General features: G+C 39.5%; 1 protein-coding gene across 1 annotated transcript; it reads left to right on the forward strand.

The window, feature by feature from the left end:
- The first annotated feature begins 3,100 nt into the window (after positions 1 to 3,100).
- rbms2b (RNA binding motif, single stranded interacting protein 2b) lies at positions 3,101 to 21,319 on the forward strand. The gene is given in 15 exon segments (XM_054608879.1): positions 3,101 to 3,257; positions 10,113 to 10,309; positions 13,671 to 13,729; positions 15,073 to 15,164; positions 17,396 to 17,492; positions 17,495 to 17,552; positions 17,802 to 17,881; positions 18,035 to 18,144; positions 18,260 to 18,306; positions 18,406 to 18,499; positions 18,719 to 18,769; positions 18,897 to 19,007; positions 19,389 to 19,469; positions 19,561 to 19,642; positions 19,805 to 21,319. Coding segments are annotated over 14 exon segments (1,227 nt in total). The 5' UTR covers positions 3,101 to 3,185; the 3' UTR covers positions 19,639 to 19,642; positions 19,805 to 21,319.
- The last annotated feature ends 1,074 nt before the right edge of the window (positions 21,320 to 22,393 follow it).

The raw sequence follows: 22,393 nt of genomic DNA on the forward strand, positions 1-22,393 counted from the left end.
TTTATTTTTCTATCTTTTAGCAGACGAAACCCTATCCAAAAACCCACAGCTCCCAACGGGCCCCACTGTGCCCGTTACCGGTGAATTCACAGTGTGTGTTGGCTGAGTCACTCCTGACTGTCCTTGAGCTCTGTATAACTCACAGCCCATCTGGCTTAACACTTGCACACACATATCAAAACATGTATAGATTGAAACAGGGGGATTGTACAACTCTGGGTGACCTAATTTGGGTCTGAAAGTGGACCACTAGAGAAAACGTCAATATCTAGCCGGAGAGAATGATGGCCATGCAGAATAATGTTATTTTTATGCAAATGGAACCGACCGAGTTTTGACATTGTGTGAATGTATGAGGGTGGAAGACAGAGAGACAGAGAGAGATTATGAATTCAGCTGAACCTCTCCCGGCTGTCTGACTAGACCATCATGATGAAATCAGGATGAAATCCCTCGTGCATCTAGATCACCATAAATACAGTGTATATTGGCACGTCCTCTGTCTTTCTATGCTGCTGAATTGTGCAGTTATATTTGTAATAAAGCTAAGTCTGGTTATGCAAATGGCATGGCAAAAAAAACAAACAGTGTATGGCTGAGTGAACAATTGCATATGTTTTCTACACACTTGGGGGTTAATCAGTCAGGGTACGCAAGACGAGACAAAGGGGTCAGGGGATTTAGTTGCCAAGCAACTTCTGTTGATAATAACGCTTATTTTATTCGTATGATGAGACTCGTCAACACCTGATTCACGACAACTGATGGGATGCAACAGAGGGATGCAAGATCATTTCTGACTTATTTATACAGTTCTTGGAGTTTATGATCTCAGCTCATTTTGTTTATCTGTTTGTCAGCAAGGTTATGGAAAAAACAATTGGCCCAATTTTCATGAAACTTTGTGGAAGAATGAAGCATCGGCCAAGGAAGATCCCATTATTTTTGGATCCGAACCACAGGGCAAAAACACAAATTTTGTTTCATTTTTGTAAACATTGCGAGATAGGTCGTTTGGCCTTGCCGGAGGTCTGCGCTCCGTGAGTGCCCTGCTCTAGTTTAGATCAAGTGTTCATTGTATATCAGGGTCAGCGCAGAAACATAAAAATGTGGAAATCAGTAGAGGTGCAGTCATAACCTAACATTAGCATTATATAACAAGTGATGAATAAGTAAATTAAAAGCTAGGTGCACTTTAAGCTTCAGTGTCAAAGAGAAATAAAATACCATAACTATCAGGTATATGTTCAGGAAAGCGGCTTTTCAGCAACATAAATTTGTCTGGTGTACAAGGCTAGTTTACGCTATAAGTAGCGTAATACAACAAACTTAGGACATTTAACTATGCTTTTGTATCTTATAATATTAGATGTTACTACAGCAAAGAGAGTAAGAAATACAATTACACTACTGTTCTGATATGTTGAGGGATTCATCAATGATCACAGCGACATAATCTGTGTATGTAGAACTTTTAAACTTCTTTGTCTTTTTTCTCCACGTCTTTCATTTTTAAAAGTGTATTCTTTATTTAAAAGGCACCAATCTATATCATAGAGCTCCCCTTATACTCACTAGATACTGGATAGCCAGGTGTAAAGGGCTGCTAACTATGGATACATTTGTTTAGTGCACCATAATGGTCTTCATGCTGTTTCATAGCTTTTCCAACTGTAGGAAATACATCTACTTTGTTTGTTTAAAAGGACCAAAATAGAAGAGAATGTCAGTGTTTCAACCAGATTATTAGATTTAGCTTTGTTTTATCTTAAGAGTATTTATAGTTTAAAATGTTTTGATGCTTAACATATTAACTGGGCCACAGTTGACAAAGATTGCCCAAACAAGATAATAAGGATGTGACATAAAATATATAAAACAACATGGTTTGGATGATTTTGATGACTTCTTGGAGAGAGAGCCTTTTTGGAGCCAGATTTTCTATGGTGTCTTCCTCCACACCTTGACTGAAAGGAACCTTGTCAACCATTTAGGGAGATTCATTGATTATATTGTAATATAATATTATAAGCATGTTTCCTTAAGTGTATGATCACCTGAAAATAAGAATTGGTTTATTTTTGTTACCTAAGATTGAGCCTTTTATATCGACACACAGGCAGCCATGTTTCTACAGTAGCCCAGAATGGACAAACCAAACACTGGTTCTTGATAAGGCCATTCGCGTCTGCTAGAGCCACCGTAGTTCTACATACTTGGCCAACAAATTCTACCCACTGCACCTTTAACTAATTTAAAGTCTCCAACAGATAAGCTCAAACTGGACAGGTTTTCATAATTTTTTTAATTTTAATCTGTGCCTATACATGGGAGATCATTGCTCCTGAAGACTTGGATCAACATAAAGGTTAAACTTCACTAAGAAATGAAACTTTGAATTGTAATTATGACAAAAACTGAGAAATAAGGCATTGGCTGAAAATCCCCTGAAATTGTCATTTGTGATAGATTCAATAAAACTCAGTAAAAAATAAAGTGAATTATTTACACATAATTAACATAATTTTGGAGAAATGAACCCTATCCTACTTTATGCATTTATAATTGTATAAAAAAATACATTTTCTCTGAGCACAATTTTCCAGATAGTTTAGCCGTTCAGTTAACTTGCCTTTAAGCTTTGAGACAGGTTCTTACATTTCCAACAAAAAAAAAAGAATTTAAGGAAATAGGGAAGATTGTCACATAAGGACATACAGTAAGACTTTTTGTAAAAGTAAAAGTAATTCCAGGTAAGTCATGTCTGGTTCCTCCTCAGGTAATAGTGGGCTATTCCTTTTCACTCCTTGTGCTATATTACATATTGACAAGCCTTAAGTCTCAAAATCACAATTCCCATGACTGACTGGAGCAAACATCTGCTTTTCTGTATTCTTCACCAAATCCTAAACTCCACAGGGTTACACGTATGAGCCCTTTGACATATCTGGCAAACTATCTTTGGTATTTATTCCTTTATTACCCTTCAATGGTTGAAGAGGGGGGCTTGTGGACATGACACCCTGAGCTAAAGTGAGACACAGCCGGCAGTAGTGAGTAGAGCACACCACAGTGCTGGGAAAGAGCGACTCCAATCACCGCCGTTGTTCCTGGCTGAATTTCCCTGTCTGACGTCAGCTGACTGCCTCGGCTCTCCGCTCCTCCGGACACGGCGCCGCGTAAAAATGCTGCTCTCTGTGCCGCCAAGGACAGGATTCAACCCGTACAACGGCTACACCGGCAAAAACATCAAGAAGGTAAACCACAACACCTCATCCCACTTCTACTCGTCTATATCCCCGTAACAGTGGGTGATTACTCGATGTGTGTTGTTCCGAGCGCCTCAGTTAAAAGCTGCTCGGCTGTTTAAGCTGCAGTGTCCTTGAAAGTGGATCACAGACGACGTTTAAACTCTCTTACTTGCCGCTGCAAACCTTTGCTGTCAGCTTTTGGATGTTGTTGCTTAATTGTTACAGACTAACACGGGGTGCCGGTTACACTGTTGCCTGTAGATTACTACAGTAGTTTGCTTTTTTTTTTTTTTTTTTCTTCCCCCTCGATACGGTCGCTGTTCTCTTCCTACACCGAGCCTGCACGGAGAGAACGGCTTATAAATGCGCTGTAGATGTGCGTCAGGCTGCGAACAACATCATAAAAGCTTATTGTATTCGACTTAACTGTTCAATTCGTTTGGGTTTGAATAAACTGCGTAATGTTTCGGTAATGTTTTCATTGAATTAACCACAAGTTAGCAAAGTTTTTTTCCCCTCTTTTACGCACATAGATATGCCCCACCCCTTCAGTCCTACTAATGACGACTGAGAGGGTTCTGCATGGTTCTATGGAAAAGATGAAAGTTACAGAGCCCATGTAATATTACCAATTTGGTTGGTATACCTGTGTTTGTATTGGATGTGCAGATCAGCTCTTAACGAATGGGCAGAGCAGTATATACGGTCTAATATTGATTAGCTTGTCTTTTCATATGAATAATTCATTGGGTGACATTGTTCAACCACCTTTTCTACACAGACTATATAGATTTTATTTTAAAATTATGAGACATATGGAAATAACAGGATTACACAGGACTGTTTTTAGCAAAAGTGTAAAGTAGTAAATAAGCTCTAAGACTTTAAGGAAGTGCTGATACCTCATTTTGAAACTATTAGGATTTCTGGCCAAAATGTGAAGTTGATCCCGGACTCACAGCGTTTCTTGAATAGCGTTTGAACAAAGCTGAAATCAAATACCTCCCTCCTTCCCTGTTATTCCCTTCCCTGCCTTGCGGCTGGCAGGAATTCAGATTGCTTATTTTAATGACCTGGAATTCCTGGAATCCTGGATTCAGACAATGTGCTCATTTCAAGAGGGGCTCTGCAAACTCAAACATCTTCCTCGAAAGAAGACATGCACACACTTTTTAGCACATTTGGCACCGTAAGAGCGTCAAAGTCACATAGAGGGAAGACTTGTCAAACCAACGTCAAATGGTAACCCCTGGTCAGTGTCTTTTACAATGGGAGAAAGGGCGGAGAAAAGAAAAGGATTAAGAGATCCCCCCCCCCCCCCCCCCCCCCCCCCCCCTTTTCCTCTGCTTTCGATTAACTCCCGTCTTTTTTCTTCCTCCCCTGTGTGTTTCACATACCTTTATTTCTTGTCTGTCAGTAGTTGAGTTCACATGAAGAAGAGCACCCGGACATTTCTCCTAACTGATGAATCCCTTGTCCTTTCTTTCTGCTCTCTTCGGGGTACATGATACCTGTTGAAAACAGCTTATTTTAACCATCTATTGACTTTTCTGGTGTTTTTTAATCAAACTGGACTGAGTCAGGAGAAGGAGAGCAAGGAGAAGTCTCACCTTTTTAGCCACAAGACGCCAAGGATTTCATCACCTTCCATATTTGGTTCCTCCCACCTTGCAGTATTTTTCTTGCAGCTGCAGAAATCTAATTAAAAGAGATTTTTTCTGTTACACTATGATCTTTTCCACGGTGCCTTTTAAAGTTTCTTTAGCCAAGCAGGTAGGACTCCACATTTCAGATGTTTCTCTTTGATTCAAGATTTGTAAACATACATGAGTAATGAATAGAGGTTATTACTTTGACAGTGCACTTGTGCATTATTGAAATGCCACTGTATTGAAATGGAAAGTACCATTATGTTGATAATTATAAGCAAAATGCATTTTATTTAGGAATGTATTCAAATAATTAAACTAATATAATTATGTTTCCTAGGGTTTTGTAGGAGACTATAAGCTTCTCTTGGGATACAGATGAATGAAATAACTAAATGTGAAGATTTTTTTATATTTTCCAACATACTCATTTTCACCTGAACAAAGGGTTTGTGTTGCCAGAGTGATGTAGCATTTAAACATCAAACAATCAGACTCATATCTTTGCTAATATTATATAATTAAAGGCATACATCTTGCCTCACTTGGCACTTATTGTTGCTCTTGGATGAAAAGGTCATTGAGTCACCTGCGCTCCCTACGGGCATCACCTCTGCTCACCAACTGTAATCAATTCATCAGTCTTCAGCTGCTGCCTTGAGCAGGTTGACTTTATCTGCATCACCCTGTTAACCATTAACTATAGTTATGCTAGTATTAATACATTGAGGCAATTTTACGTTAGTGAAACTATAACTCCATAATATGTGATAGTGATTGGGATGTGAGGACTGTATATATGTCCAGCTTCTCTGTACAGACAGTAGCAGTAGTATGAGTGTCTGTAAGCAACGGAGCATACATTTTTTCATTGGCAGGCTAGGTTTAAATTGTTATTATACAATGCAAAAGTAAATGCCTTCAGTTTTTATTACCCATTTATCATGTCAGTTGTAAATGTGTGTGTGTTGTATGTGCATAGGAGGATTTCCTTTATTTAACAGTTCCCACAGAGCTGTGATACCTCCAGGAATGTAGTTCAATTCAACAATGACAGCTTGAACTCTAATCTTAAACCAAAACTTGTCCCCCACAATCCCTGTCCACTCAAAGGAGAGAAACACAAACGTGTCTGTATTTCAGAGGAATTTAAAGAATGCTCAGAAATGACAGTGATGCATGTAGGGAACAGTGTAACAAGATTATGTGGGCGGCTGTGGACTAAAGAGTTACAAGTAGGAAGGAAATCAGTAACATGTCAGGAGGTCAGGTTTGGGGCAAAGACTAGATGAGCACATATGCAACCTTACAAGCTGAAAAAAATGAGAATTGTGATCCCGGATCATGCGTATTTAAAATTATTGGCATACTTTTCCAGCTTCCCTGTCTAACTGTGTTTGTGTTGTTCTGAATGCATATTTGCTTGTGTTTGGCATTACCTTACATTGGTGTCAAAACACCTGGAGCTGGTGCTGGAGCAGATGGGGAGGTGTGGATCTGACTCACTGCCATCTTTTCCTCAGAAGGAGCCTAGTAGAGCAGTCTTAATGAGACACTACCTTCTGACTTGAGACCACATGAGAGGGATTAGTACTTTCCGCTAACAAGCTCAGATCCTAATTAGACAGGCCCCACTAGTCAGGCTTGGGCCAGGACTCGGTCTCCCGTCAGATCCTATCTCCCCTGGCCTCTGCAGGTGCATCCCTCCTGATAGTCTGTGTGGGCCGCCTACAGTGAAGGCAAGGGAAAGCACAGGAAAAGGCTGTGATTTTGGAAAAACAAACAGCGTACTATTGATGCTTAAGAAGAGACGGAGATTAGAGAGGAGGACCGAGATGAATGGGCTCTGTGAGTCACTGTGATTTTCTCAGCTTGACTAAAAAGATGGAGTAAGTTCTGAGGGCTGATTCTTAGACAGTTTGGAAAACATGAGGCAGCTGGGTAGTGTGCATAAAGTAAAGCTTGCAAAAGAATCACTGGTGTTGCTACTCATGTCAGTAGTGTATGAAAATATGTTGCTATATTACGCGTGTTTACGACTTATAAGTTAGAAGAGTTATTAAAGTACACATTTGTCCTGTGTTGAGGGATTAGCCGGCAGGTAAACATGCCTTTGTACTAGGGAATATGACATTTATGTTTCACGCATACATCAGCATACATGCTTAGTATGAAACTTTATTTATCTGTCCTTCCTGTACGTCAGAATCATATATCTAACGTAGGTTTGATATTCATCTGGTCTATGCAGAGGGAACACAATGAAATTACCTCTGCTGTTATCAGAAAAATGAATATGAATATCAGCTTTATTGATAATGTATACAAGTTTCACAAACCGGAAACATTATTTAAAAATATCTTGTGTGACTTGAAAAGTAACTATTATCCTTTCAACTATAAAATGAAGTCTGTGTTTAAGTTTTATATTCCATGTCTGAAAGGAGCTTAACGTTTTACTTTATGTTGAACAAAGTTTTGAAAAGTGTCAGCTAACGCTAGCTACCTTTGCACCATTGCAGGAGGAAACCTAGTTAGTTAGCTAGCTAAATGTTAGCTATGCTGATGCTTCCACACAAGTCTTTCACAGCTCGGGAACAACATGTTTGTGAGTTTATGTTGTTTGACACTTAGCAAAACTGAAGCAGCTTACGAGCGTTAGCTTCTAATTTAATGCAGCGTGTTCCCGTTTTCCTGGTGCCGATGTTATATCGTGCGTAGTTGTTGAATCTTCTGTAATAACTGACGTGACGTGTGACCAATTAAAACGTGGTCAGTAAGAGTCCTGTTAGTTGATTGGTTGTGGTTTGTTTGCTCTACACATGATTGGTTCTTGTTTCTTTCTTTCTTCCCGCCCAGGCACATTGGACTGTTTTGTGCTTCATTTTTTAACCCAGATTTGAAAATCTTTCATCTTCATAATACAACCCCCAGGCAAGATCTTAATCTGTGAATTAAGTTTTGTACCGTTGCAGACATAACACTGCATTGTTTGATTGAAACAAATAATCATACAGTATTCCGCTTTTCAAACCCCAATTAAAACTTTAAAAACTTACTTTACACATGAAAATATTAGTTTTGTGAAATGTGATGTTCTCTCGTAGTTTTGTGGAATTAAACTTGTAGCTTGTTAGAACAGATCCACTGCAGAGAAACAGAGGTCATAATTGGCTTGATTCTAGCAGTCTTTTGACAACTCCCTCTCTGTTAATAAGCTGGTGGTCCAGTGCTGACCTTGTGGTGTCCAACAAGCCATCCCATTGTTCCCTGGGGCAAAGCCTGCTGACCTTTACTAATCAAACAGTTCCTCTTCTGCCAGCAGTGGTAGGAACACCAAAGTCAAACTGAGCTGACATTATACTTCCATACCAATTTGGTTTATTGCATTTATTTCAAAATGCACACATTGAAAACAGCTGTTGGATAAAATAATGTTCATGAGCACATCTGCGCATACATTTGAGGTTCCTTTTTACGACCTTATATGTTGGTACATTCATGCTGATGAACATATCGTGGCACAGCTAATAAAATGCTCATTGTATGCCTTGATGTGAGCGGAGTCTCTGCATACTGCTTGTTTCAAACTTAAACATCCTTGAGCATTGTACAGTGGCACTAAACTGCCAGGTAATAAAATACCAGATGTGACGTTTAGGTCCAAGTGCATTCATCAGGGCATATTCACTTACATTGTTGATATATTCTGTCATCTGAGAGATTGTGGCAAAGATATATTACCTTAAAAGAATCTTCCAATATTTAGACAGTCTATCATAATAAAAAAAAAACTTGTACTTGTATCAAGCCATTCAGATAGTTAGGCTTTGTGATTTTTCTCCACCCCAAGACAAAACTGCTTGATGGTATTTTTTCTTGCTGCTCAAAGCATTAAAAAATGTTATTTGAACCAATGTAAAAGTTTCGCTCCCTAAACAATGTTGTGGTAACCGTTGATAATCCGCAGATCTCCCTGTGAACAGTTTTAATTGGAACTTTTTCAAATACTCCAAATGAAAATGTTCAACCGCAAAATAAAAGCCTCTCTTGCAGCAGTGTGGAGCTCAGCCACTTTAATTCCAGACAGATTTAATGTTATACGCTTTGGTTTTACATTTAAATGGGCTCACTTGCCATCAAAAGATAGGCACTAGTACCATGTATTTGTACATTTGTACAGTTTACATTTCTACCAAAAGCCTGATTTCTCTGAAGTTCTATATACTATTCAAAAGGAGTTAGTTTGAATGGCACACTTAAATATGTAATAATGAAAGTAAGGTCTCAACATTTACAGTTAAACCAACGGGTATACTGTGTTTTGTAGACAACCTGTAATAGATCTCCATGATAACCAGTGTACTGTAGGATTTTTCATGCAAACCAAGATATATTGTCTAAAATATCTACATGGAAGTCCAAGTAGATATTAAAAAAGGGTGTGTAATTGTATTAAGGAATTAGTTAATACCAGCTAGTCTTTTAAGATAATAAATCTTAGACAATTGACTTGTAGGCCCATCATTCATTTATCTCCTGCCCAAGCGGGATGTAGGGACTAAATTGTTGCTGGCGGCCCTTTAGAGGAGTTTGATTTATTTTAACGGTAAATGTTTGAAGTATCTGTATAACCTTGTAGCTGGTGATTTCTTATGATTCCTTTCTCTGCTAAACCATGGCACACTCACAGCCTATAGTACATTATCTACACATCGCACCCTCTCTGTATAAATTAACTTTTAATAAGAATATGTGCTTTGTTTTTGTTCTGCTACAATAGACTCAGCTTGTAATCTCACCTATTGTTCCATCCCATATTTCTCTTGGGATGTATGAATTACATAATATTCATGTTTGTATTATTTCACTTACTTGTACTGTGCATATTAATTAAAAAATAATTAAATGTTGGTATATTTTCCTTCACATCCATCTTTTGTATTTCCCATCTCAGTTAACCGCTGTTTCTCAAGTTGTGGCTAATTGTGTCTTTTAATTATCTTTCTCGTCATACTCTTGTAGTTTGAGCAAGTCAGTTAGTGAACCATTAACAAAGCTGTTCTTCTTATCCAGTCACCTGATGCATTAGTGTTTACATTTCATTTCATGCATCTGAAGAAGAATCTGCTTTGGGCGCTGCTGTACCATCCTAAAGTACCAGTACATATCTAACCATTCTCTTTTTTTGTGCCCTCTGTTTGTTCTGCAGCAGACGTATGTGTCCCCCTCCAACCATCACATGGCTCCTCCAAGCCCCAACAACAACAACAATAGCAACACCAACACCACCTCCATCAGCAATGGCAGCAGCAGCTTTGGGGGAGAGCAGCTGAGCAAAACCAACCTGTACATCCGTGGCCTCCATCCAGGAACCACAGACCAGGATCTGGTCAAACTCTGTCAGCCGTAAGTTACTCAAAAACCAATTGCTCCAAATTCTACATATATGTTCAATAAATCTCTCTTTTGCAGCCCACTGTGCAAATGAACCAGGTTGGAGTTGCAAAGTAGATATAGGTAGAACAGCGTGATTGGCAATGGCTGTCAAAATGCTTCGAGGATTGCAGGACTTCCTTACACTTGAAATGCACATAAATGCACCTCAGAAGGTACTTCTGGAGCGAAGAAGAGGGCCACATTTTCATCCACGAGTTTTTTAAGTCCCATCATTTAGTCGCCGTGTGGAAAAACAAACAATCATTTTGGCAGCAAACTAAGACCTTTCACTTGGCACAGCTAAGCAGAGACTTTCCAACAACTAGCTACAGAATGTTTAGTCTCCCTCTCTCACGCTTCTCTCAATTCTTTCTGTATGTCTCCTCTTGCTCTTTCTCAGACTTTTGACCTACACGATTTATTGCTCCTCTGTGCTTTTGTCTTGTAGATTATCATCAAGCAATGAGACTTTGCTATCCTTATTCAAAGTCACATTCTGCACTGTAAATAATGCACTATGTTGCTCATCAGTGTGAGTGTGAGTCTTTGAAAACTCTTTTGTGGGCAGCATGAAGTCAGACATCAAACAACAGCATTATCTAATCCATCTGATATGTTTGTTAGGCCTTCAGTAGAAGACATCAAAACGAGCAGGGCTGAGATGAATGGCCTGGGTTCACTTAATTGAATTCTGGAGCCTGGTGATGAGGACCAGAAGAGGGGAGTGAGAGAAAAGGAGGGAAAACGAGAGAGCGGTTGAATAAGGGAGAGAGGGAGGGAGGGGCCTGCTATTTTACAGCTGTCTGGAAGATATGGCTCACATGAGGCTGCCCAACCCTACAGGAAACGGCGAGCCCAGGGGAAAGGGAAAGACAAACAAGGGCAATGGCATGAGGGGGGGTGGATGGAGTTCAGGGTTTGTGTGTTTGGTGGTGTTCTGTGGGGGTAGTTCTCATATTTCTGCTTTTACAGAGCAGATAAAATCACTGCATGAAATTTGCCTTTTAGCAGAACACATTAAGGCCAATGTAATTCTCAGTTAAACTGGACTGAGAGAGCATACTGTATCCAATAATAGTTAATAGGGGACATGCTTGTAGAGGACTATGTAAAACATTAGGAAGACAAGACATGTAGGGAATTTGACCAAGTTGACTCAAGTTTGAACAGCAAATGTGTGCATAGTATCAGGACACCACACCCCCAAAGCTCCCCTCCCCCACAGTTTATTGTATGCACGCTCTGAAGTGTACTGTGTAGGGAGCGACGGATGAGAGGATGGGATGGGGGTTGGTTCTCCATCTCTGGCCCCTGCAGTTGTCTCTCTGGGTGCTTTGCTGCAGCTCCGGTTCTCGCCCTGTACCGTTTCTGGTGGTTGACCATGGATGGACATCAGGCTGGACTATGCTGTGCTCTCTCTCTCTCTCACACATGGCTGAGTCTCCAGCCCCTCTTTTCGCTCTGCATCAAGTAGTCCAAGACCTCTGAGCGCAATTTAATAAACGGGTATCTTAACTGTGTAAGCAAGTAGAGCTCACAGCTTACATGTTAGTCATAATGGGAAGTGATAGACTGACAGAATTGCTGTGTGCCCATAGTAATGATGCATATGGAAATATAGGAAGAAATGGTTTTATCTAGTGGCATCTGGTGGCATCATCTGGCTTCAATGCACCATGAAATAATAATGTTATATAGGAAGTTAACCAACACTGAGTTCAGTTTGCAGACTATGTGTATAGGATAGATTATTAGAAAATAATACAACGTCTGTCTGCGATTCATTGAATGAAAATAATTTATAGAGAACATATCAAAGTGTTTAATGTAGGGTATAAATACACGAGAATGAACATGAACTGGAAATTAGACACTTTTAAAGGCCACTCAGTATAAATATGTTTCAGTGGATTGACATATTCAACGACAAATAGGAACTGAGTTATACTATGTGAACTTTGACGATCATTTTTTTAGGATCAAACCAATGATTCTGTGGTCTTCTTGCATTTCTCTGTCTTAAAATTACCTTAAAAGAAACAATTTATTTCCAATTTGAATTTAGATTACAATTTGAGCAGGTCATCAAATAATCCTTACAAAGAGATTTTTTGGAAAGTGACTCTTTTAGCCTGGATGAAATGTGGCAGTGGTGCAGTGTAACGCTGCCTAGAGAGAAGCTGGTTAGTAGAATGAGAGTATGGCTGGGAGCCAGCATTGGACAGGACAGCCAAGGAGAGGCATATCAGATTACACTGCATGCACATGCCTGGATAGATGGGAACCGATAGACACTCTTCTGCACACAAGCATTTGCCTGAGCCAGGCACTATTCTATGCATACGCAGTATCTATAGCTGGCCAGCTGGATAGATTTTGTATGGATAGTACATTGTGAATTAATCTGAAATGCAGCAGAGACATTTCTTTTTACCATATTGCCACGCCATGTTGAATTCCCCTTGAGTTACGATCCCTATTGACATCTGTGTTAAAGCAGGAATGAATAAGATATGGGAATTTAAAGTTCTTTTCACTTTGCAGAAACCCACAGGGTTTGATAAATCTCCAATGTTCGTGAAAAGAATTTTTTAATGTTGATGTTATGGCAGATGCAGTAATGCAGTAAGTCTCACATTTCATTTCAAAAACTGTATTTGCCAATTTGATCCTGGTGTCAACCATTGCAGTCAATGGAAATAGAGAATCTGTCATCATCAGTTAAGAAGCAATCAATCTTTGTCAAAACAGATGACAGACACCCCATGTTGTGTAGATGAAATATGCAACTTTGAACTGAATTTTTGACACTAGTTTAAAATATGCAACCTTGGTAATTTTTCTAAGTCATAGCGTGAAGTAGAAATTTGAGACCGGGTTCAGGCAAAATGAACGTGGTAATGCCTTCTCAAGTTCTATGACTCAGAAACGTGTGTCTTGAAGGTTTAACGATAATGGCCCTCCTGTATTTCTCATTTCTCTTCCTCCTTTTAGTTTTTCATCTTTCTCCTCTTCCTCCTTCTTCTTTCTTAGTGCTTTGCAGCAGCTCTAATGTAATTTATGCCCCACCCCCTCTCTAAAGATTTCCCTACACATCATTTATTATCAGATGGTGTAATTGTATTCAGTGTCATTGCACCGAATCTGTCAGGTGAATTATAATTCAGTCATTGTGGAGCACAATCCCTTAGGGTGTGTTAAGCTTAGAGAGAAACGTCATTGCCTCAGCAATGTCGCAATGCTAATATTAAATGTAAACAAGTCATTATTTTTAGCACAAAGTAGGGGAAAGGATGATCCTCGAGTGTAAACCTCACTGTTTTTTTTTCAGATATGGGAAAATTGTATCCACCAAGGCCATCCTGGACAAGACCACCAACAAGTGCAAAGGTGAGGCGTTTGGTTGAAAGTAACTGTTGAGCAGAAGTTAAAAGATCAGTTCATACAGAGATGACAAACAACCCTCAAAAGTTTTTGAGTCTTTTGCCTTTATGTTGACATAGTAGTACTAGTATAACTTAAATCACAGACACACTATTTGTAACTTCAGGCATAGTAACAACTAAATTCCCAAGGCCACTGGAAGATACATAGATAAGAATCAGAGGTTCTGTAACCTTTTTTACTGACAGCTGTCATAAACAAGTGTCACATTTTGTTTGACTGTAAGAATATTTGTAAGTAACAGGTGAAAAGTGCCTGATAAAGTATTATTTAAATTGTTCCATGTTTTAATTCATTTTGTTATGACAGTCGGAAAGCCCAAAAGAAATATATAAATTAGGTGCGTTCTTGAAGAATGTTCTCCCTCTGATAAAGTGATTTATGTTGTTCTTCACTCCTGCCATTTGCCATTGTTCCATTATGATGAGGCCTGAAACTAATGATTATGTTCTTTATAAATCTGCAGATCATTTTCAGAATGAATCGATCAATTGTTTGGTAGAATTCTTTTATCCCAAAAATTATGAAAAATGGCCATCAGTAGTTCAGTGGCTTTTTCTGACCACTAGTACAAGATCCTAAGACATTTAATTTACTATCATATCCGACTAAGAAAAGAAAATATTGACATTTGAGAAGCTGGAATTCTTGAATTTTTTACAATTTTTGCTTGAAAAACTATTGAATAGATGATTGAATTTTCTGTGACTGTTGCATTAATTGAGTAATAATTGCAGCTTTAACCAGGATTTCAGTAGATGTGAATCTGAAATATAAAATGTGAAATCCATAATATTTGTACATTACTTTATTTTAACCTCCTGCATGGCAGCTAGTAAAGAGGCAAAATATATTTCGAGATGCACTCCATACACAGTTTCGGGTCGCCCCTTTCTAGTCCACAAACCTCTATAAGCTGATGTCCTCACTGAATAATGTGTCCAAAAACAACTTCTTGTCAGTTGATGATATCTTCACTGGATTTCAACAACGAAGAGGTGAAAATAACGTCAGCATGACACTAAATAATTTATCTTCTCTTTGAATGCCTAATAGGTAGGTATTGTCTGATATTATATATGGGCAATATTGTATAACTCTACATGTGTCCTTTATGGAGAAACACAGTCATAACCCAACTGGCTGTCTCTTCAGATTCAAACACTAATACTACTATGAGAGCTTCATGAGATCAAATTCCACACCTGTGTCCATAGAGTCCTGTTGTATGCATATCTTATTGTCAGAACGTGTAGCTTATGTCTTGCTGTATATCTTTTCCCCTGCAGGCTATGGCTTTGTTGACTTTGACAGTCCGTCCTCAGCTCAGAAGGCAGTGACAGCACTGAAGGCGGGTGGAGTGCAGGCTCAGATGGCCAAGGTAAGAAGCCCACTTGAGATGTCAATATTCAGTGTTTTTATTACATATGACTTGGTGTCCGCTTTAATCAAATTGTCTGGCAGAGTTAAATTCTCAGCATATTGGAACAAAACAACCTTTCAGGCATTTTAACAGTGACTCAGCTAAAAGTTGAATGATGAATTATTAATTACAAATTAAATGTTGAATTATTAACCTTGCAGCAGAAAGGTTGTTCCTATGCCTTATCTGCTTCTTAATAATATATTCTTTAAAGCTGACACATGCTCTTTCTCTATCCTCCTCTCTCCCCATGTTTTTTTGTCCCCATGTTTTCATGTTGTTATATAAGCCACGGTTCAGGAATATAAGCCAATTAAGTCTCAGCTTGTGTGTGTGTGTGTGTGTGTGTGTGTGTGTGTCTGTGCGTGCTCTGGGCGTATGCTTAAATCAGTGTATTTATGGGTATTAATGCACTGTAGAATACGTGTTTGGACAAACAAGAGTGCATAGAAGCATGCAGGTACAAGTGTGTACATGTGTGCATAATGTGTGTGTGTGTGTGTGTGTGTTGTGCTTCATAGTGATGGCGGTGTTGAGGGAGTGTGTCCCAGGGTCTGCTCTCTGAGCTCCCTGTACAAAGGCCCTGTCTGTTCTCCCTGGTGGCATCTGACTCAGTGTCTGAGCAGCTCCCCAGTCAGCAGGGCCCTGTGGCCAGCCACCCGCCCTGTCAACACACACACACACACACACACACACACACATACATGCACTACACCAGCCTTGCCCTTACCGGATTATGACACACACACACAGACACACACAGACACACAAGCCACGCACACCACCAGCACCCTGGGAAAGCTGATCTCTCGGTAAGCTGGATCACTGACACTCATACAGCTCCACGCTCACAGAATAACTCGATTCCACTCGCCCCTCCACTCCGGGTCTCTCTCTCTGACTCATTCTGACTCATTCGCAGTTGAAATCCGCAGCAGGTCTCCTCTGCTCGCTCCCATGGGTCCGAGCTTCATCTCTAGTTCGCACTGCTGTGGAGGAGGAAGAGGAGGAGGGAGGTTAGGGAGATATCACCTTCACCACAGGTCACAGCGATTACACATGCATTATTCATGGGATGGAAATGAATTCGCACTGCATTTACAGGTTTTTAATCGCATCTGCACTCTGAGATAATGAATATGCATAATGGTTAGAGGGTGATACAGATTGGTTATCTTACAAGATGCTGTTGGTCAAATTAGATTTGTTTGAGAGGAGGCAAAAACAAAGAAAACAAGACGTCTACTAAATAGTTAGAAAGCATAAAATGAACCTGTGGAACTTTAAGAGTTTCTTTCAGGTTGGTAACTAAAATTTCAAATTCAGATTGCGAAAAAACGGTATAATTTGTCTTATATATGCGAGCCAGCAGAGCCGTCCTCTGCACCTGCATTCAAGGTCGGGAACACCACATGGATATAACTGCTTGAATGCAAACGACATATTATTAGCATGACCTAGGAAACAGGATGATAATGTTTGCATTGGGACAGTGATAGCACAATGCTGTAGATGTTCTTCAGATCATTTACAAAGGTCTTTGTCCAAATTGTCTCTGCCGTGATTCTGCACAGAGCTAGAGCACGTAATCATTTCAGATCATCCATGAATGGAGAGCCTTTTTAAATGTAATTAGGCTTTGATATCACCTTACCTAGATCCTGAGCTTCCATCCTCCGAAGAGTCCAGTCTCACACAATGGGCCTGTCTTCTACCCTTTTGGTGATAACGTATATGTGATGGTATATGAGAGAGGAGCGCGAAGAAAGAAAGGAGCGAGTTGAATGAAGAAAAGTAGAAGAGACAGAAATAGAGAGTCAGAATGAGAAGAGAAATTAAGTTGAAGTCCAGCCAGAATACTACCTCATCATCTCTGAATATTTCTTTTCTCCTTTGACCTCATCCATGCAGCTCACGCCAAAATGAAATCCATCCTTAGCGTCAAACCCTCTTACCTCTCTCAGACTGTATAATGTACTGCACCTGCTGCATTTCCAAATATCAGACACCTTACACACTTCCTGTCCAAAGGTTGCGTGATCCTCCCGTACTTTTGCTGGCAGCTTTTGAGTGTCTCTTGATTTTTGGAGGACTCCTGACATGATAATGCAGTTGTGATTGAAGAAAAAACAAAGAGCTTCGTCTGCTCAACATTTTCAATAATCCTCTCGTGGCTTCTCACCGTTCAGCAACAGGAGCAGGACCCCACCAACTTATACATCTCCAACCTACCAATGTCCATGGATGAGCAGGAGCTGGAGAACATGCTGAAGCCTTTCAGCCAGGCCATTCCACTCGCATCCTCCGTGACGCCAACGGAACCAGCCGAGGAGTGGGCTTTGCCAGGTATAAGCTTTGATTATTATTTGAGTTTTTAGTTACTCGTATTAGGGTAACAGGCGAAAAAATGATTAGTGATGGTGTAGAAAATATCCAGTTACTCAAATTTCAGTATTAATCATGGTGTGAGAGCCCTCTGGTGGCCAGCGCAGGTAGAAAATACACCTTAACTGTAATTATTAACACAAAGCATGATACCTTGTAGCCTGCTACAGTGATTGTTTTTAATAAACATCTAGCATGAAATTTTCCTAGGATGGAGTCAACCGAGAAATGTGAAGCCATCATCCAACATTTCAACGGAAAATATATCAAGACTCCACCTGGAGTTCCGGGTGAGGTTAATAAGATGGCATCTTGTTTGATTATCTGTTGAGGAAAATAAACTCATCCAAAGAATATTACATTTCTAATACTAACTATGTATTTACATTTAAAGTAATACTTTCTTACTGGTCCACTGAGTATATATTTCCATACTGTTCTAGTGCCGCCAGAGCCCCTGTTGTGTAAATTTGCTGATGGAGGCCAAAAAAAGCGTCAGAGCCTAGGAAAATATCTGCAGAACGGCCGGCCCTGGACGAGAGATGGAGAGAGTGTGAGTTTATTTGTGTCCAATTTACTTCTGTAAAAACTTTATTCATAGCTTTATTATGCAACATTGCCTGTGATCAGCCTCATAATGACACAGTCCTTTGTCTTTTTTTCTCCAGGGAGGAATGACCCTTACCTATGACCCCACCACAGCCTTACAGAATGGGTCAGTACTACCTCTCTAACAAAGCCTTTGTATAGCCAGAGGGAGTGTGATCATTTCATGGTCTGATGACTAATACATTTGTGTTTCTCTTTTCTGTAGGTTTTACTCCTCTCCCTACAGCATCGGCCCAAACCGCATGATGGGGCCGACCTCCCTCTCCCCGTACATGCATTCACCTATGTCTACCTACCAGGTAGTTCAGACCCTCAGAGCTTTGGTGTTAGGTAGTTAAGATGCTAAACTGTGACAGACTGGAGTTCAATCAAGCGCAGGCCTGCTGTCCCACATCTATAAAATGTGATACATTAGTTGCAAAATGTTTTAAATCTAAAAATAAAATTGCTAAATGAATGACTCATCTATTTATTGTATGTTATCTCCTAAAATATGTGTGTCTTTCCTGATCATGCAGGTACACAACCCATCCTGGTTACATCATCAGTCATACATAATGCCGCCCACAGTGAGTAACTTTATTCTTAAAGCAGTCGGCCCTTCTTCCTGTTTTTGTTGCAGGAGAGGCTTTTCTCTTTTTAGTCTGCGTCACATTCTGTCTGGCTGACTAACAGTCTTTTATTTTATTTTTACAGGGAGCAGTCCTGACGCCAGGAATGGACCACACCATGTCCATCCAGCCGACCTCCATGATGGGGCCCCTGGCCCAGCAGCTCAGCCACCTCTCCATGGGCAGCAGTGGCACAGTCAGTAGAGAGCAGGATATTTAGCATTCAGCTATGATTGATGTTTAGCAGCTAAAGATGAACAAGGCAATATGACCTGTCTGTGATTGGGTAATGTAAGAAGATACAAAGTGAGAGAGAGTTTATTCACTGCTCTTAAGGATATGTCGAATCATATTTTGGAGATAACTAGACTTTTATTTGGGCAAATTGGGTAAATCAACAGAGTAAGAAGATTCGTATGGGATCTTCTTCTTCAGTTGCAGATCCCCTTTGTAACTTAGGCTGATAACGACAGATGTAATTTCACATCTACATCTTGTATAGTGCAGCTTTATGTAAAGTTTTATTACTAATGTAGCTGTCATGTCTAATGCACGTATCATCTCCACTCTCCTGCAGTACATGCCTGCAAACACATCTATGCAGGGGACCTACATCCCCCAGTACACCCAAGTGCCTTCCACCAACATGTCAGTTGAGGTAAAGTCCTCTGTTTTCTCTCACTAGAGCAGTTTAAAAGTTACGTGAATCAAACACTCATGGACTCAATCTTTTTTTGCCTCCCTCTCAGGAAAGTGCCGTCCAACCACCTGTTGCCATAGAGACACCCACAGAACACACAACCTACACCTACCAGCATAACAAGTGAAGAGGTGGGTTGTGGTTATTGCTAGTGTCTGCGTGTTGTTGTTGTTGTTTTCTGAATGTCATACTTCTAGTACTACAAATGCAACATCATCATACATCACCTTAGGAGGAAATGGTGCAGGAGTAGCTCTTGTTTCTAATTAGCTGGTCTTGTCACCTTCTGTCAGATCTTCCTCTGGACCTGAAGTGCAGAAACTCGGCACAGCGACTGTGCTCGTAAGGCACCGGACACTCGGGAGGAACATGGACTGTTACACAGAAAGGACAAAAAAAAAGATATTTTCTACAAACTCATATTTTGAAATAAACTCTTTTACTCCAACAACCAAGGCTGGAGGATGGCAGGCAATGAGACATGGAAGAACATAACACGGAGCATCTATTTTTGATTTTTGATAACAGTCAACAAGTCAAATAAGTCACACACAGACACACACTACATATGTTTAAAGGTTTTTTTTTTACACATCATTCATATTATTTTCTAATACTACTCCGGGGCGCTAGATTGAAACCAGGAAAAAATATTTCAACACCATGTTTTATTTTGAGTCATGTTTTGTTTTCACCTTTTTGGTAAGAGACGCTGATTTTACTTTTTTGACTGATACTTTCAGGCTTTAAACCTGCCGTTTTGTATATAATATTTTGTTTTTGTGTGTTTCTAGCTTCATGTGTCCTAGTTTGATTGATTGGTGCAAATATTTGAATACAGGACTCGAAAGGCTAAAAGAAAAAGCAAAAACATTCAAAAAGCTGACGACTCATATTTAAAACAGATATGGTGCCACTTGGATTAGCGTCTCTCGAAGTGGCAGCAAATTTATCAGGTATGAATCCTACCTGAAGCTGTAACGCTTCTTTTTGGCACTTGACTCTCAAATTATTTATAGTTCCAACAATCTCGACCTAGCTTCAGACAATCAGAAGATAACAAAGAAGAGAACATTTAGAGATGGTTTAAGAGAAGACGTACTTTAAAAGAGCTAAATAGATTTAAAGCATTCCAGAGATTATTATCAGAAAGTTCTAACTATCGGTTCACGTTGAGCTGCTCCACTTGATGAAATCCAAAGTTGCTTAACAGGGATCACATCTCACACAGAGCTGCCTGTAAATAAGAGTTTTAAATGTATTTAGGCTTTCTTTTGATTTCCTTTTCTCAGTGTAGTAATGCTTCAGTTGTTTTAATAACAATATTATACCAAATTGTCTGAACGTAACAATGTATGCATTGCTCTGTTTTCTGGTTTTCCCTTATGACTTTTTAATAACAGGGGAAGCTGAATCTCCAAAGCAGCCCAAAACAAATTTTCTGAAGCGATAATTAGATGTTGTTGTTAGAGTATGAAGTTGTTATTACATAGACATTGAGATCAACTGGTAAAGCATGGCTCTGTCCTGTTATATCTTCAGAAAACACTATCAAGGTCTATTATGGATTATTATGGCCAGTACACAGATGCTTTAATACTGACCATTATTGTGTTTGCATCTACTTCTGTATTTCTGTTTTTCACCCTCATGTTTTTTTTACATTTCTTATTTAAAGGTTTTATTAGGTTTTTTTTTCCTTCGGTTTACTACTTTTAAAATTGATTCTGTTTTTCAAAGATGTTTTGTTTTTATTTTTGATAATGTGTTGTGTGCCTCAAATAGTGAGAAATAGATGTTTGCAACAGTTTTTTGAAATAGTGATTTGTTTGTATGTTTTCATACTTCTCTAGTTCTGGTTTCAGTGTTGATGTCAAAGAGGCTTTAATGTTTTTGTTTAGCTTTTTTTTTTTTTTTTTTTACAGACATTTCAGTTCTGTTTGTGTCACAAATGTTGGCACTTTGCGAACATGACTCCTGATCACGGATGAATTATGTATGCTAGGTTCAGATGCATTGTTACAGTGTTGTGCCCCAAACAGTTGGGAACAACGTAAGATACATTTATATGTTCAAACCTTAACTTACCTCATCCTGCCAGAGAAATGTAGATTCAGTTTGTGCACAAGGTTCACAGGCAATAACCAACTTCAGTAGGTCTCATGGCCGTTCACAGCTGGTACTGTGTCAAAATCCTTTAACTCTTCCGTCCAATACTCGGAAAACACGTCCAAGGTCTGACGATCTATGCAATTAATTTATTATCCTTATAAATGCAATACTACAGATATCCAAGAGACACCTCACATCATGGCAATGGATCACCTCACAATGTCGTTGCATTCTAGCTTTCTCTTTCATTATACATTTGTTGACACTTGTTTGTTTTCTGACTGACACATTCATCTTTGGTTCATTGATTGTTAGTAAAATTGCTGCATTAAAAGGGAACTATTTCAAACCAAAACGTAGTTGTTAATAAGTCTGTAAAAATGTGTCAGCTGTGCTTTGTGAATGAAGGCGGGTGTGGCCACTCGACTACCTAGCTTTTATTTTACATGGACACCATAGGTTTGTATTAGATGTAATTCAGCTTTCCATGCAGTTGCAGTTGTTATGTTCTGGTTATATGTTGTGTTTCCTGTCGGGTCCTGTTTGTTAACTTGCTTTCATGCTGAGTAATTCATACGGTTTTATTTCCAAGAGAAAATTAAACTTCACAGAAATGCCTTAGATTTCGCTGAAAGGGACGGTGAAGTGTTACTCGGACTTGTTTGGCTTGTTTTCTTTGTTCACGCACTGCTAATGTTGATGTCAACTCAAGCTGCTCTGAACATAGATCTATGAGGCATATACATCTTTAAATGGCTATTTTTTGTTCC

The sequence above is a fragment of the Anoplopoma fimbria genome, chromosome 12 (genome assembly GCF_027596085.1).
Source record: "Anoplopoma fimbria isolate UVic2021 breed Golden Eagle Sablefish chromosome 12, Afim_UVic_2022, whole genome shotgun sequence".
NCBI classification, from domain to species: Eukaryota; Metazoa; Chordata; class Actinopteri; order Perciformes; family Anoplopomatidae; genus Anoplopoma; species Anoplopoma fimbria.